This window comes from Gobio gobio (assembly GCF_949357685.1).
Source record: "Gobio gobio genome assembly, chromosome: 16".
Taxonomy (NCBI): Eukaryota; Metazoa; Chordata; class Actinopteri; order Cypriniformes; family Gobionidae; genus Gobio; species Gobio gobio.
In genome coordinates this window covers 10,364,150-10,379,003 of record NC_137109.1, presented here as the reverse complement: position 1 = coordinate 10,379,003, position 14,854 = coordinate 10,364,150, and the positions used below count along the sequence as shown (strand labels likewise).

Sequence of the window (14,854 nt, the reverse complement as noted above, 5' to 3'; positions counted from 1 at the left end):
CCATATTATTAGAGAGAGAGAGAAGCTGAGAGCGCAGTCTGAAGAGGAGAGAGAAGGCACAACGCGGAGATACTGTATTTAATATCCTTCTCTTGGATTGATATACTCTTCTTGTTCTTTTCACTTTGGACATATACATGATTTCCTCCAGTTGTTTGGACTGATTTAGTTGTTTTCTGCTTTATTCTTCATTCCGTGATCTTCTGCAAAATGTCGGACAGAACAATGGCGCGGCAAGTACTGCTGTTTATTTGCTTTCTCTCTCTCAGTTCAGCTCTCGGGCAGGTCAGTTACTCCATTCCTGAAGAAATGGCGAAAGGCTCTTTAGTCGGGAACATAGCGCAGGATTTGGGTTTAGATTTAAAGAGACTGAAATCGGGTAAAGCGCGTATTTATACAGGAGACAGCGCGGAATACATCGAGCTGAATAAAGAAAGAGGAGTCCTCCTTATCAAAGAGAGAATAGACCGAGAGGCGCTGTGCGGACAGACAACGCCTTGCGCGCTGCATTTACAGATTATTCTGGAAAACCCGATAGAATTTTACTCCGTTACAATTGAAGTTACAGATGTGAATGACCATTCGCCCTTCTTTAAAGAGGCTGAGATGAGATTTAGAATCAGTGAGTCAGCTGTAACTGGGGCAGTATTTGTTTTAGAGAGAGCAATTGATTTAGATGTCGGAATAAACGGCCTGCAGACATATTTACTAAAGCCCACTGATAATTTTGTATTGAAATTGCAAAGTCAGGCAGACGGCAGTAAGCTTGTAGAAATGGTTCTTCAGAAACCCCTCGATCGTGAAAAGCAAGAGCATTTGTCTCTGGTTCTGACAGCGATAGATGGAGGGGATCCACAATTGTCTGGTACAGCGCAGATACATATTACAGTTCTAGATGCCAACGACAACGCGCCTGTTTTTACGCATAAAATATATAAAGGGAGTATCATTGAGAATGCCCTCAAAGGCACAGTTGTAACGACGGTAAGCGCTTCAGATTTGGACGAGGGCTCAAACGGCAAAGTAAAATATACTATTACAAACACCCTCGACAATGTTCTGGAATTGTTTGAAATTAACGAAACAAACGGTGAGGTGAGAGTAACAGGGAATATAGATTATGAAAAAGCTCGGCATTATCAGATTCATGCACAGGCGAGCGATGACGGGGGTCTGACTGATTCTTGTAAAATCGATGTTGAAGTGATTGATATAAATGACAATAAACCACTAATCAACATCATGTCTAAATTAACCAGTTTATCAGAAAACTCGAATCCTGGAACAGTTGTAACTGTGATAAACGCGCAAGACCCAGATGCTGGTGAAAACGGTCAAATTCATTGCTCAATTAACGAGAATATTCCCTTTACCCTGAAGTCAACAAATAATAATTTCTTCAGTTTAGTGACAGATAGTGATTTAGATCGAGAGAGAGAGTCTGAGTATAACATCAGTGTGACGTGCGCTGATGAGGGCGTGCCCTCTCTCTCCAGCAGCGTCACTCTCTCCTTACAGTTCCCTTTCGAAAGGGAACTCTCGCTGCGTCTAGCTGACGCTATGGGGAACGCCCTCGGCGTGACTGGTGTCTGAAGCTACTATCGAATCACGGCAAAGTCTTTGACCGACGTCAGCCCATGACGTCATCAACGTGCGACCCGGAAGTATAAAAGGGCGCCGTGCCAACACATACACATCTTTCTCGTCTTCAGGGACTGTCTGTTTGAACTGCTATACGAGTTAAGGTAAAACAAATTCAATTATTAATACACACGAGTGTGTATTTACTGCCTGGGATCAAGAGCATGCACAGTCAAGTTCATTTGAAGTTGTTTGTGTGTGAGTGTGAGCGGTTTTCAATCTGAGATCGTTCCACTCTAGTCTGGTTTTTTTCCTGAGGGAAGAAAGTTTGGCATCTGGGACTGGATGATGCTGTCCCGCTCAAGCTGAGGCTGAGCGTTGGCATACATCATGGGTTCTCAGATGCAGCTCGCCGATCGTCGCGACGATCTGGCGGCTAACGAGACTAAACAGCAAGTGCTCTTAGGGATGGCTGGTGAGAGTGGTATGAATCCTCTCAGCCACCTTGACCGTGTATGTTGAGCTGATGAATGTTATGGAACGTGCTGCGGGCAGGCTGCTGCTGCCATGTTGGCGCGTTAGAGGAGAGATCGCTCGTGATAAATTGCATGATCGATTTCTCCTTGGCCATAAACCATCAGCTCAGATGAGCCTTCCATTCCTTCTTGATCTTCTTACAGAGATCGAGAGGGCATGGAAGAATCCATATTCTACCCAATGTTCATCAACATCAGCGTTTTAACTTCGCTGATGTCGAGGGGATAGGGGAATATGGATATGTGTTGAGGCTACCGACTGGCGAGGAAAGTTTGCGAACTTTTCTCGCATTTCGTGGGCATCAACACTGAAGAGCTCAAACTCTGCCTTTCTAAATCACGTTGTGCTTTAATGGCAGGGGCATACACGGCAGCGGGTCAGGCTGGTGCTGCTTTTCACACCATGGCGGTGTTTCAGGCGTACCAGGCGGACCTACTGGAGGATCTCGACCAGGGGGCCGGGCTGTCCCCTGAGGCGGTTGCTGAGCTGCGCCGCACCACAGATCTGTCTCTCCGGGCCACCAAGCAGACTGCTGCTGCTATCGGCCGCTCTATGGCGGCTATGGTGGTTACGGAGAGGCATCTGTGGTTGGGCCTGGCTGATATCGGGGAGAGAGAAAAGGGTTTTCTCTTCGATTCGCCGGTTTCGCCTACTGAACTTTTCGGCACCTCCGTGGAGGCGGTGGTTGGAAAGTTCAGGGAGGCGAAGGCGCGCTCAGCGGCATTTAAGAATAAAACATGCATACCGCTGAGATCCGCGCCCCCACCCAGGCAGGCGGGACCTGGTCCTTCACGGTCTGAGGACCGTAGGCAGGACCAGAGTGCTAGCGTCTCCTCTCGTGCCCCCCCCCCCTCCTTGGAGGAGCAGGGTACAGAGGAGATGGGATTCCCGCGGGAAAAAGGATCTAAGGGAGGTGATCCAGGACAAACGTTCTCAACGAAGGCGTTGGTGATGGATCACTTCCCTTGAGGGCGATTACATCATAGCCCTCTCCTTTTTCCTTTTTAATGTCTTTTTATGACTTTTACCCAGGCGCTTCTTACATCAGGCCTGAGGCAGGCCTATGGTGAGTAGAACTATGTTCTGATGGCCCGCCCGGACTTGCTCAGTGAGAACGCCCCTTTCAGGCATTCAAGGGTGGTAGAACATGGTGGTGAGAACCGCACAATGAGTCTTCGCTCAGCATGCCGCAGGTGAGAGTGGTCATTTTTGTGTGTTATACTAAAAATATGTATTTCTTACAGACCCCAGGTTCCTGTATAGAGTTGGGTTTTCATCAGAGAGAACTGTCTATTCCCCTGCTTAGTTAGGCTTTAACACAGCACCATTATCTGGGCTATGTTTGTGAGTGTGTGTTGGCTTTCCCTGGTTGGTCAAGATGGCGCCAGATAGGCCACCGCTTATGGTTATCAGAAGATGGGCCTCCTCTCATTTTGAGAGTAGTGTTTAGGCCGCCGCTCTTTTCTTTGAAATGTTTGCGGATTACTAGGCGGTAGCACACTTTTCTGATAGAATGTAGTGTTTGTCTACCGCCTAGGGTTACTATGTGTCTTCGGTTCCCTAAGCCACTGCAGGTTGGATTAGTTTGTCTCTGTTACGACTGAGCGCTGCGGCGTCAGTTGGTATGTGGATGAAGGAGGCGCGTTGCTGAGGCACCGTCACCTTTTTGTTGTACTTAGATCGGAGGCCTCCTCTCATTGAGAGTCGTTGGTTTTAATAGCAGTCAGTTTGTTTGTCTGGCAGTTATTTCTCGTTTTTTTTTTTTTTTTTTTTGCGAAACTCGTACAGCTTGTAGGCTTCTACAAGCCTCCCTGGAACGGGTCCCCATAGTAATGGGTAGCTATCATGTGTTAGGCCTCAGCAGGCCTCCATGAAAACGAGCCGTAGGGTCTAATATTACTACAACCCACATTTTTCAAATATGGCTGTCCCAGTTAGCAGGAAGGATTGCACCGTTCTCAAGATTAAACGGTGACAGTGGTAGGCCTTATCAGGCCTCTAGTAAGGCAGGTGACAATGCTTAAGCATCAAGGTACTACTAGCCTAGCTGGCTATCAGGTTAAATAGGGGTAAATACACTCTCCTGAAGGTCGGCTGTCAATTGTAGGCCTCAGTAGGCCTCTTGAACAAGGCGCATTATCAGTTGGAAGGCCTCAAACAGGCCTCACTGGAGGTATGTACCGATGTGCGCATCAGGTCAGCTAGCCTGGAGGCTATCAGGTTGTAGGCCTCATCAGGCCTCCCCGAAGGCCCGCTGGTAGGTGTAAGGCCTTACTAGGCCTCCTTGAGGGTGAGCTCTCAGGTTGTGATCACTACCAGAAGCAGGTTGTAGTCCTCATCAGGCCTCCCTGAAAGGCCTGCTGTTAACTCTAAGACCTTACTAGGCTTTCCTGAGGGTGAGTTCCCAGATTGTGGTCGCTCTCAGAGGCAGGTTGTAGGCCTCATCAGGCCTCCCTGAAAGCCTGCTGTTAATTCTAGGCCTTAATAGGCCTCCCTGACTCGAACAAGGTAGTAGGCCTCATCAGGCCTCCCTGAGGTGTTCCTGGGGTCCAGTCATCTGAAACAGTTAGCACGCATTGCAAACAGGTAGCAGGCCTCTCAAGGCCTCCCTAAAGGCTGCTTATCAGGTAGTAGGCCTTAATAGGCCTCCCTTGAGGGCGAGTTCCTTAATCAGGATGCTCGAAAAGCCTGCGTAGCTTGACTGTCGAGTCCCAGATGGTGGTCACTCGAACGAGGTAGTAGGCCCCATCAGGCCTCCCTAAGGTGTTCCTGGGACCCAGTCATTTAGCACGTATTGCAATCAGGTAGTAGGCCTCTCCAGGCCTCCCTAAAGGCTGGTTATCAGGTAGTAGGCCTTAATAGGCCTCCCTTGAGGACGGGTTCCTTAAACAGGATGCCCGACTAGCCTGCGTAGCTTGACTGTCAAGTAGTAGGCCTCCATTAGGCCTCCTTGAGAAAACAAGGGTAACCTCAGCAGGCGGTATTGCTGTCAGGTAGTAGGCCTCACTAAGGCCTCCCTGAGGACGGAGTCCCGAGCCTGGATGCTTGGGTTTCCAGCATGGCTTGCGGTTAGGTAGTAGGCCTCTATAGCCCTCCCTGGAATACCCGCTATCAAGTAGTAGGCCCACAGGGCCTCCTTGAAGTTGAAGTTCCTGAGCTAGGCACTTTGATTACCAGTTCTCTGTGAGAACTTGTGGTAGTTGGGCCTATAGCTGGAGGTTACTCGCCAGGCAGGCTCAGCTGCTCCCCTCAATGAGGGTCGTCTATGAGTGCTCAGCCGCCTGAGCCTGGTCAGACGGTCGTAGGCCTCTCATGAGGCCTCCCTGTTAGATCAGTCCTTAGGCCCTTTCGGCCTCCCTACTGCTTTGAAACACAAGCACCTGGTAGATCCTTGATTTGAGCAGGCAGACTCCCCTCGATAGCAAGGGTTGAAAAGCACTACGCTGAGTGTTGCTCTCTTGGATAACCCGTCTCTGAGTTCCGGGCTAAGTAAGACTGCCTGTGTTTCAGTCCCTTAGCTTGGACGCCCTTTGGGCACCATCCAGAGGCTCTGTTTTGAACAGACAGGGTTGGCTAAACCGAAGTGTCCATAACACTTAGGGCACCAGGTCAGGCCTCCCTGGTGGCACTCGGGAGAACTTTTTCCCGAGTAGTGACTGGCTGGGGTTCCTTCGGGTCCCCTAGCCACATTCCCTTGAAGGGACCCCTTCATTGGAAGTAGTGGTCCCGGGCCTTCGAGCGGTCTAGATGGAACTCCACGCAGTGCGTTAGGGTTCTGTTTAGTTGTATAGCTTGGGCTATGACCGTAGGGAGTGCTGTCACTGTCAGCCCAGGACCTGAGGGGGAATCGCTCAGGTTTTTCTATGAATTACTTGAGTTGACAGTTGTCACTGCCAATGGGCAGACACTCCCCTCAGCATGGCGGCGTTGGTATATCGTTCCCCATAGCGTCAGCTAGACGCAGCGAGAGTTCCCTTTCGAAAGGGAACGTCTAAGGTTACGTATGTAACCTCTGTTCCCTGAGAACAGGGAACGAGCGCTGCGTCGCGTTGCCATGCTTCAGGGCCTATCTGCCATACAGTCCCTTCAGACGAGAAGATGTGTATGTGTTGGCACGGCGCCCTTTTATACTTCCGGGTCGCACGTTGATGACGTCATGGGCTGACGTCGGTCAAAGACTTTGCCGTGATTCGATAGTAGCTTCAGACACCAGTCACGCCGAGGGCGTTCCCCATAGCGTCAGCTAGACGCAGCGCTCGTTCCCTGTTCTCAGGGAACAGAGGTTACATACGTAACCTTAGACGATATCAGATGTGAATGATAACGCGCCCGTCTTTGAGAAGAGCTCATATGAGGCTTCTGTTCAAGAAAACAACACACCGGGTCTTTCCATATTCACAGTCAGAGCCAGAGACGCAGATTTTAACCAGAATGCCCGTGTGTCTTACATACTGGAGGACTCGTCGGTTAACGGAGTGCCCGTGTCCTCGTTAGTGTCCGTTAGTGCTGATAGTGGAGTCATACATGCAGTGCGATCTTTCGATTACGAGCAGATCAAAGATTTCCAGTTCCGCGTAAAAGCGCAGGACGGAGGCTCTCCTCCTCTCAGCAGCAACGCGAGCGTGAAAATAATCATCCAGGACCAGAATGACAACGCGCCTCAGGTTCTGTATCCGGTCCAGTCAGGCGCTTCTGTGGTGGCTGAAATAGTGCCTCGTTCGGCAGATGTGGGTTATCTGGTGACTAAAGTGGTGGCTGTTGATGTGGACTCTGGACAGAATGCCTGGCTCTCATATAAACTGCAGAAAGCCACAGACAGGGCGCTGTTTGAAGTGGGCTTACAGAATGGAGAAATAAGAACTGTACGCCAAGTGACAGATAAAGATGCTGTCAAACAAAGACTCACTGTTGTAGTGGAGGACAACGGCCAGCCCTCTCGATCAGCTACAGTCAATGTTAACGTGGCGGTGGCGGACAGCTTCCCTGAAGTGCTCTCGGAGTTCACTGACTTTACGCACGACAAGGAATACAACGACAACCTGACTTTCTATCTAGTCTTGGCTTTGGCTGTGGTTTCATTTCTCTTTATTGTGTCTATCATTGCCATACTGTCAGTCAAATGCTACAGATGGAGACGCGAGCGGATGTTTTATAAATCTGGAGCGAATCTTCCGGTTATTCCGTATTATCCGCCTCTTTACGCAGACGTAGGCGGCACAGGAACTTTACAGCACGTGTACAATTATGAGGTTTGCAGAACCACTGACTCCAGAAAGAGTGATCTGAAATACGTCAGACCTTGCAGTGAGAGCATCATTAGTCTGGACACCAGTGGAACACACACACTCACGCATGTGCAAAGGGAGAGACTGAACTTTGATGATTGTGGTGATCAGGTGAGTCTTTATTCATAGTTAATTTGTGCAGAAATGAACAACTGTTTCCTATTTTGACATGAACGAATCCAATATAACCAAGGTGCACGGGTTGTATGCATATTTAGGACAGATAAAGGGGCACATTAATAATTTATTTTAAAAAATAATAATAATTTCAGTTCATACATACAGAAAATATTTTTCAGTGTTACATGCAAGCAAGTTGCGGCTGTCGTTTTCATGGTGCCATCTGTGCCGTGGAATAACGACTGTAGTGAAATATTTCCATGCTATTTATTGTTTCCGTTTCAAATTGACTGGGATCAGGAATGCCTAATTTAGCCTCCTTTATTCATACATATCGAAAGCAATTATGTTTCAATAACCTTTTAAAATCATTTTACAAATTAATGTATCAAGTTTTCAGAGTGATTTTGTATTAAGGGATTATAAAACCACAAACTCTCATTGTTGTGTCTCTTTAAGATAATCAAAAGCACCGTACGATATCTCTGTTATAATGTTAATCGGTGATATCAGCTTTAAACACGTTTTACAGTTTGGAGAGCCAAAATTGTTTTGCCATGTTTCTCTTTTTACCAGACATGTTTGAGGGTCATTAATTTGAGCTTGTGAAGACATCATCTAAACGGCAACTTCAGTCAGTGTTACTGGCCGTGGTGCTGAAATGTAGCCGTGTGTTCTGCTGCCTAACTTGTCCTCCTTACCTCCGTACTTTAGATCATATCTTGCAGATTTGTCAAATCCTTCCAGTCTCTCATCCTATTGAAAATTAAAAAGGATAATGTTCATATTCATATATTTCATGTTGATTAATTGTATATGTCAAGCATGCGCATTTATGCAAATGCAATATCTACCTCTGTTCATGTTGTGTTGCTTTTACAATTCCTCCCCTCGAAATCATACAATAATTTCTCATTGCTAGATGAATTTATTTGGACTGACATCAGAAACGGCCGTTTTATTTTATTTGTATTATTGTTTGTTTTTTATATAATGGGAATACTTCTACAGCAGGTCTAATATACCCTACTGTTAAAAAACTGCATCAATTTGGTTGTTTCTGTAGTTCGTCAGACTGGACTCATAGTGCCGCTGTTGGTCAATATGTCAGTTTAGAGAGCAGATCTGCTGCAGTTCCACCCCCATCATCTCCATATTATTAGAGAGAGAGAGAAGCTGAGAGCGCAGTCTGAAGAGGAGAGAGAAGGCACAACGCGGAGATACTGTATTTAATATCCTTCTATTGGATTGATATACTCTTCTGTTCTTCTCACTTTGGACATATACATGATTTCCTCCAGTTGTTTGGACTGATTTAGATGTTTTCTGCTTTATTCTTCATCCCGTGATCTTCTGCAAAATGTCGGACAGAACAATGGCGCGGCAAGTACTGCTGTTTATTTGCTTTCTCTCTCTCAGTTCAGCTCTCGGGCAGGTCAGTTACTCCATTCCTGAAGAAATGGCGAAAGGCTCTTTAGTCGGGAACATAGCGCAGGATTTGGGTTTAGATTTAAAGAGACTGAAATCGGGTAAAGCGCGTATTTATACAGGAGACAGCGCGGAATACATCGAGCTGAATAAAGAAAGAGGAGTCCTCCTTATCAAAGAGAGAATAGACCGAGAGGCGCTGTGCGGACAGACAACGCCTTGCGCGCTGCATTTTCAGATTATTCTGGAAAACCCGATGCAACTATACAGAGTAACAGTTGAGATACAAGATATTAATGATAACGCCCCTGTTTTTAGCGTTAATGAGATGAAATTTGAAATTAGCGAACTGGCTCCGAGTGGAGCTAAATTTGATTTGGAGACTGCAGTTGACACTGATGTGGGTGTGAATGGTCTTCAAAGATACACACTGAAACCAAGTGACAATTTTATTGTAAAAACTCAAAGTTTACCAGATGGTAGTAAAACGGTCGAAATGGTATTACAGAAGCCACTAGATCGTGAAAATCAAGACCGTATTTCTTTATTGTTAACAGCAGTCGATGGCGGCGAGGTGCAAATGTCAGGCACAATGCTAATACACATCACAGTTTTAGATGCGAATGATAATGCGCCCGTTTGCAGTCAGTCAGTATACAAAGCCAGTATAGCCGAGAATTCAGCGAAGGGAACCGTGTTGACCACAGTCAGCGCGTCCGACGCAGACCAGGGTTCTAATGGCGTTGTCACGTATTCTTTATCCTCAGCTGCGTCCGCGAATCTATTTGACATTGGCCAGTTTGACGGCGTTCTCAGGTTAACTGGTAATGTTGACTACGAAAAAAACAAACACTATCAGATCGCGATTCAAGCCAGTGATCAGGGAGGACATACTGATTCTTGTAAAGTAATTATTGACGTCACAGATACAAACGACAACAAGCCTGTTATCAGTATAATGTCCAAATCAAATGACATTTCTGAAAATGCCCCTCCAGGGACAGTTCTAGCAATGATGAACATTCAAGACGCTGATACAAATGAAAATGGTATCGTAAAATGTGAGTTAAACGAAAACATTCCTTTTATCATCCATTCTTCATCTGATGGTTTTTACAGCCTCGTTAGCGAAGGCGATTTAGACCGTGAGAGAGAGTCTGAGTATAACATCAGTGTGACGTGCGCTGATGAGGGCGTGCCCTCTCTCTCCAGCAGCGTCACTCTCTCCTTACAGATATCAGATGTGAATGATAACGCGCCCGTCTTTGAGAAGAGCTCATATGAGGCTTCTGTTCAAGAAAACAACACACCGGGTCTTTCCATATTCACAGTCAGAGCCAGAGACGCAGATTTTAACCAGAATGCCCGTGTTTCTTACATACTGGAGGACTCGTCGGTTAACGGAGTGCCCGTGTCCTCGTTAGTGTCCGTTAGTGCTGATAGTGGAGTCATACATGCAGTGCGATCTTTCGATTACGAGCAGATCAAAGATTTCCAGTTCCGCGTAAAAGCGCAGGACGGAGGCTCTCCTCCTCTCAGCAGCAACGCGAGCGTGAAAATAATCATCCAGGACCAGAATGACAACGCGCCTCAGGTTCTGTATCCGGTCCAGTCAGGCGCTTCTGTGGTGGCTGAAATAGTGCCTCGATCGGCAGATGTGGGTTATCTGGTGACTAAAGTGGTGGCTGTTGATGTGGACTCTGGACAGAATGCCTGGCTCTCATATAAACTGCAGAAAGCCACAGACAGGGCGCTGTTTGAAGTGGGCTTACAGAATGGAGAAATAAGAACTGTACGCCAAGTGACAGATAAAGATGCTGTCAAACAAAGACTCGCTGTTGTAGTGGAGGACAACGGCCAGCCCTCTCGATCAGCTACAGTCAATGTTAACGTGGCGGTGGCGGACAGCTTCCCTGAAGTGCTCTCGGAGTTCACTGACTTTACGCACGACAAGGAATACAACGACAACCTGACTTTCTATCTAGTCTTGGCTTTGGCTGTGGTTTCATTTCTCTTTATCGTGTCTATCATTGCTATACTGTCAGTCAAATGCTACAGATGGAGACGCGAGCGGATGTTTTATAAATCTGGAGCGAATCTTCCGGTTATTCCGTATTATCCGCCTCTTTACGCAGACGTAGGCGGCACAGGAACTTTACAGCACGTGTACAATTATGAGGTTTGCAGAACCACTGACTCCAGAAAGAGTGATCTGAAATACGTCAGACCTTGCAGTGAGAGCATCATTAGTCTGGACACCAGTGGGACACAGACACTCACGCATGCGCAAAGGGAGAGACTGAACTTTGAGGATTCTGATAAGGTGAGGTTTACCTTTTTGTGTTTAGTGGTTGTTCAATTGTTGTCTTGCTTTTTTATTTTAAAGCCCTCTTTTCGTTTAGAGAAATCAGAGAAAATGCCTAACAGTAAACGCTGTGAATACTTTTCTTTTTTCTGAAAACTGATACCCATACTTATGAATACATTAAAATATTTTGTATCATTATTATTATCGTTCAACGGCTTCCAGAGAGTAGTGGATGAGCTGTCAGCGTTCTGATTGGCGCTTTCGTTTCGCTATCCAAGGTGCTGAATCTATGTCATTTGTCTACATTCAGTCTCTTGTCTCAAAGCAGATGTGCAGTGAAATATCACAGACTATTATAAATGATATGTTGACAGTCTGGTAATGCATAATTTGTGCTTGTACTTGTTGAATTTTTATTTTGTTTGTGTTTAATAATATATAATGTTGCCCGTTTGATTAAATGCAGGACTATTTAATCACATTCTCAAACAAAATACTTTGGGATTGCTGGGCATTTTTCATTACAATGCAATATTTTGGCTAATTTAGATTATTTTCGTTATTTTACACAAGCAAAATTCTGGTTTTTATTTATTTTTATCGCTGCATATATATATTTATATTGAGTGTATGCTTTTAAAAAATAACTTAGATGCATTTTGCAGTAACTCAGAATAGTCTCAGAGTGCCGCTGTTTGTCAGGGGGATGCGTCTGAGAGCGCATAATTCCAGCAAAACCGCCCTCTCTAAACGCACGTATACAAGAAGAAAGAGACTGAGGCGAGTGCATAACGCACACGGGCATAACAAGGAGGACGCAGCCGCGGCTATATGAACAGACAGCTATGGATCTATGTTTAGACGTTGTCTCAGAAATTCCTCACTAGTATTGGACTTATTCTATTCTCGACCTGAACGCTTTAAGACTCTGATTTGGATACACCGTGACTTCGTTTATTTGGTCTTGAGCAAAATGTCGGACAGAACAATGGCGCGGCAAGTACTGCTGTTTATTTGCTTTCTCTCTCTCAGTTCAGCTCTCGGGCAGGTCAGTTACTCCATTCCTGAAGAAATGGCGAAAGGCTCTTTAGTCGGGAACATAGCGCAGGATTTGGGTTTAGATTTAAAGAGACTGAAATCGGGTAAAGCGCGTATTTATACAGGAGACAGCGCGGAATACATCGAGCTGAATAAAGAAAGAGGAGTCCTCCTTATCAAAGAGAGAATAGACCGAGAGGCGCTGTGCGGACAGACAACGCCTTGCGCGCTGCATTTACAGATTATACTCGATAATCCTATGGAACTGTTTAGGGTAACTGTTGAAATTACAGATATAAATGACAAATCTCCCATTTTTAAAAGAGACGAGAGACGTTTTGAGATAAGCGAATCAGCAGTGATAGGCTCAAAATTCATGCTGGAGAAAGCAATAGATGCAGACATTGGAGCTAATGACCTACAGAGTTATTTTCTGCAACCTACTGATCATTTTAATTTAAAAACTCATGGTCAGAGTGATGGGAGTAAAAAGGTTGAAATGATTCTTCAAAAGCCGTTAGACCGAGAAAAACAGGAAAACATGTCTCTGATATTAACCGCAATAGATGGCGGAGAACCACCTAAATCAGGGACGGTTCAGATTCATATTACAGTGCTTGATGTTAACGACAATGCTCCAGTTTTTACTAAGCCTGTTTATAGGGCGATCATTACAGAAAATTCACAGAGCGGCACGCCACTCATCACTGTGAGCGCTTCTGATTCAGATAAAGGGACAAATGGAGAAGTCAGTTATTTAATTGCAAACAGTGACGGCGTATCTGATATTTTTCATATCGATGAAAATGGACTGGTGACATTAGTCGGAAAAATTGACTTTGAATCATTTAAGCATTACCAAATTGATATAGAAGCAGTAGATAAAGGTGGACTGTCTGATTCTAGTAAAATAATGGTCGATGTGATTGATGTAAATGATAACGCGCCAGTCATCACAGTAATGTCAAAATCTAACGCCGTACCGGAGGACTCGTCACAGAGTACTGTGATTGCCATCATCAGTGTGAATGATCCGGATTCTGACAGTAACGGGCAGGTCCAGTGCAGTGTAAATGAAAACATTCCTTTTACAATCAAATCAACTTCCAATGGATTTTATAGTATTGTGTCCGATAATGATTTGGATCGAGAGAGAGAGTCTGAGTATAACATCAGTGTGACGTGCGCTGATGAGGGCGTGCCCTCTCTCTCCAGCAGCGTCACTCTCTCCTTACAGATATCAGATGTGAATGATAACGCGCCCGTCTTTGAGAAGAGCTCATATGAGGCTTCTGTTCAAGAAAACAACACACCGGGTCTTTCCATATTCACAGTCAGAGCCAGAGACGCAGATTTTAACCAGAATGCCCGTGTGTCTTACATACTGGAGGACTCGTCGGTTAACGGAGTGCCCGTGTCCTCGTTAGTGTCCGTTAGTGCTGATAGTGGAGTCATACATGCAGTGCGATCTTTCGATTACGAGCAGATCAAAGATTTCCAGTTCCGCGTAAAAGCGCAGGACGGAGGCTCTCCTCCTCTCAGCAGCAACGCGAGCGTGAAAATAATCATTCAGGACCAGAATGACAACGCGCCTCAGGTTCTGTATCCGGTCCAGTCAGGCGCTTCTGTGGTGGCTGAAATAGTGCCTCGTTCGGCAGATGTGGGTTATCTGGTGACTAAAGTGGTGGCTGTTGATGTGGACTCTGGACAGAATGCCTGGCTCTCATATAAACTGCAGAAAGCCACAGACAGGGCGCTGTTTGAAGTGGGCTTACAGAATGGAGAAATAAGAACTGTACGCCAAGTGACAGATAAAGATGCTGTCAAACAAAGACTCACTGTTGTAGTGGAGGACAACGGCCAGCCCTCTCGATCAGCTACAGTCAATGTTAACGTGGCGGTGGCGGACAGCTTCCCTGAAGTGCTCTCGGAGTTCACTGACTTTACGCACGACAAGGAATACAACGACAACCTGACTTTCTATCTAGTCTTGGCTTTAGCTGTGGTTTCATTTCTCTTTATCGTGTCTATCATTGCCATACTGTCAGTCAAATGCTACAGATGGAGACGCGAGCGGATGTTTTATAAATCTGGAGCGAATCTTCCGGTTATTCCGTATTATCCGCCTCTTTACGCAGACGTAGGCGGCACAGGAACTTTACAGCACGTGTACAATTATGAGGTTTGCAGAACTACTGACTCCAGAAAGAGTGATCTGAAATACGTCAGACCTTGCAGTGAGAGCATCATTAGTCTGGACACCAGTGGAACACAGACACTCACGCATGCGCAAAGGGAGAGACTGAATATTGACGGTTCTTTTGATCAGGTGAGCTCGAGTGAATATTTATGATTTTCTGTTTTCTACTTAAATGTTATTTTTCTTTTTCTGACGTCCTCATTTTTATTAATGTGCAGTGTTTTTAAAAAATCTTTGTTCGATTAGTAGAAAAACACTGGCAGCTGTAGTTGAAGTTTACTGCACTTATATAATTTCGGTGACTTCATGTTTCACACTTTTTCATATTCAATTCTTAATTTTTTCAACATTTAATAA

The 14,854-nt window shown here is 45.7% G+C and overlaps 4 protein-coding genes across 19 annotated transcripts in view; all 4 read left to right on the top strand.

Annotated features, from left to right (window-relative positions):
* The window catches only part of LOC307140223 (protocadherin gamma-A11-like), a gene marked incomplete at its 5' end in the record, with an annotated part of 277,967 nt that overhangs the window by 195,612 nt on the left and 67,501 nt on the right, over positions 1-14,854 (top strand). The gene's annotated exons all lie outside the window — the stretch shown is intronic.
* LOC307139469 (protocadherin beta-16-like) lies at positions 211-7,366 on the top strand (the record flags this gene model as incomplete). Its single annotated transcript, XM_079838469.1, is given in 3 exon segments — positions 211-1,517; positions 6,422-7,332; positions 7,335-7,366. Coding segments are annotated over 3 exon segments (2,250 nt in total).
* On the top strand, positions 8,884-11,129 carry LOC307139468 (protocadherin gamma-A10-like; the record flags this gene model as incomplete). The annotated part of the gene is given in 2 exon segments (XM_079838468.1): positions 8,884-11,095; positions 11,098-11,129. Coding segments are annotated over 2 exon segments (2,244 nt in total).
* On the top strand, positions 12,233-14,478 carry LOC307139466 (protocadherin gamma-A11-like; the record flags this gene model as incomplete). Its single annotated transcript, XM_079838466.1, is given in 2 exon segments — positions 12,233-14,444; positions 14,447-14,478. Coding segments are annotated over 2 exon segments (2,244 nt in total).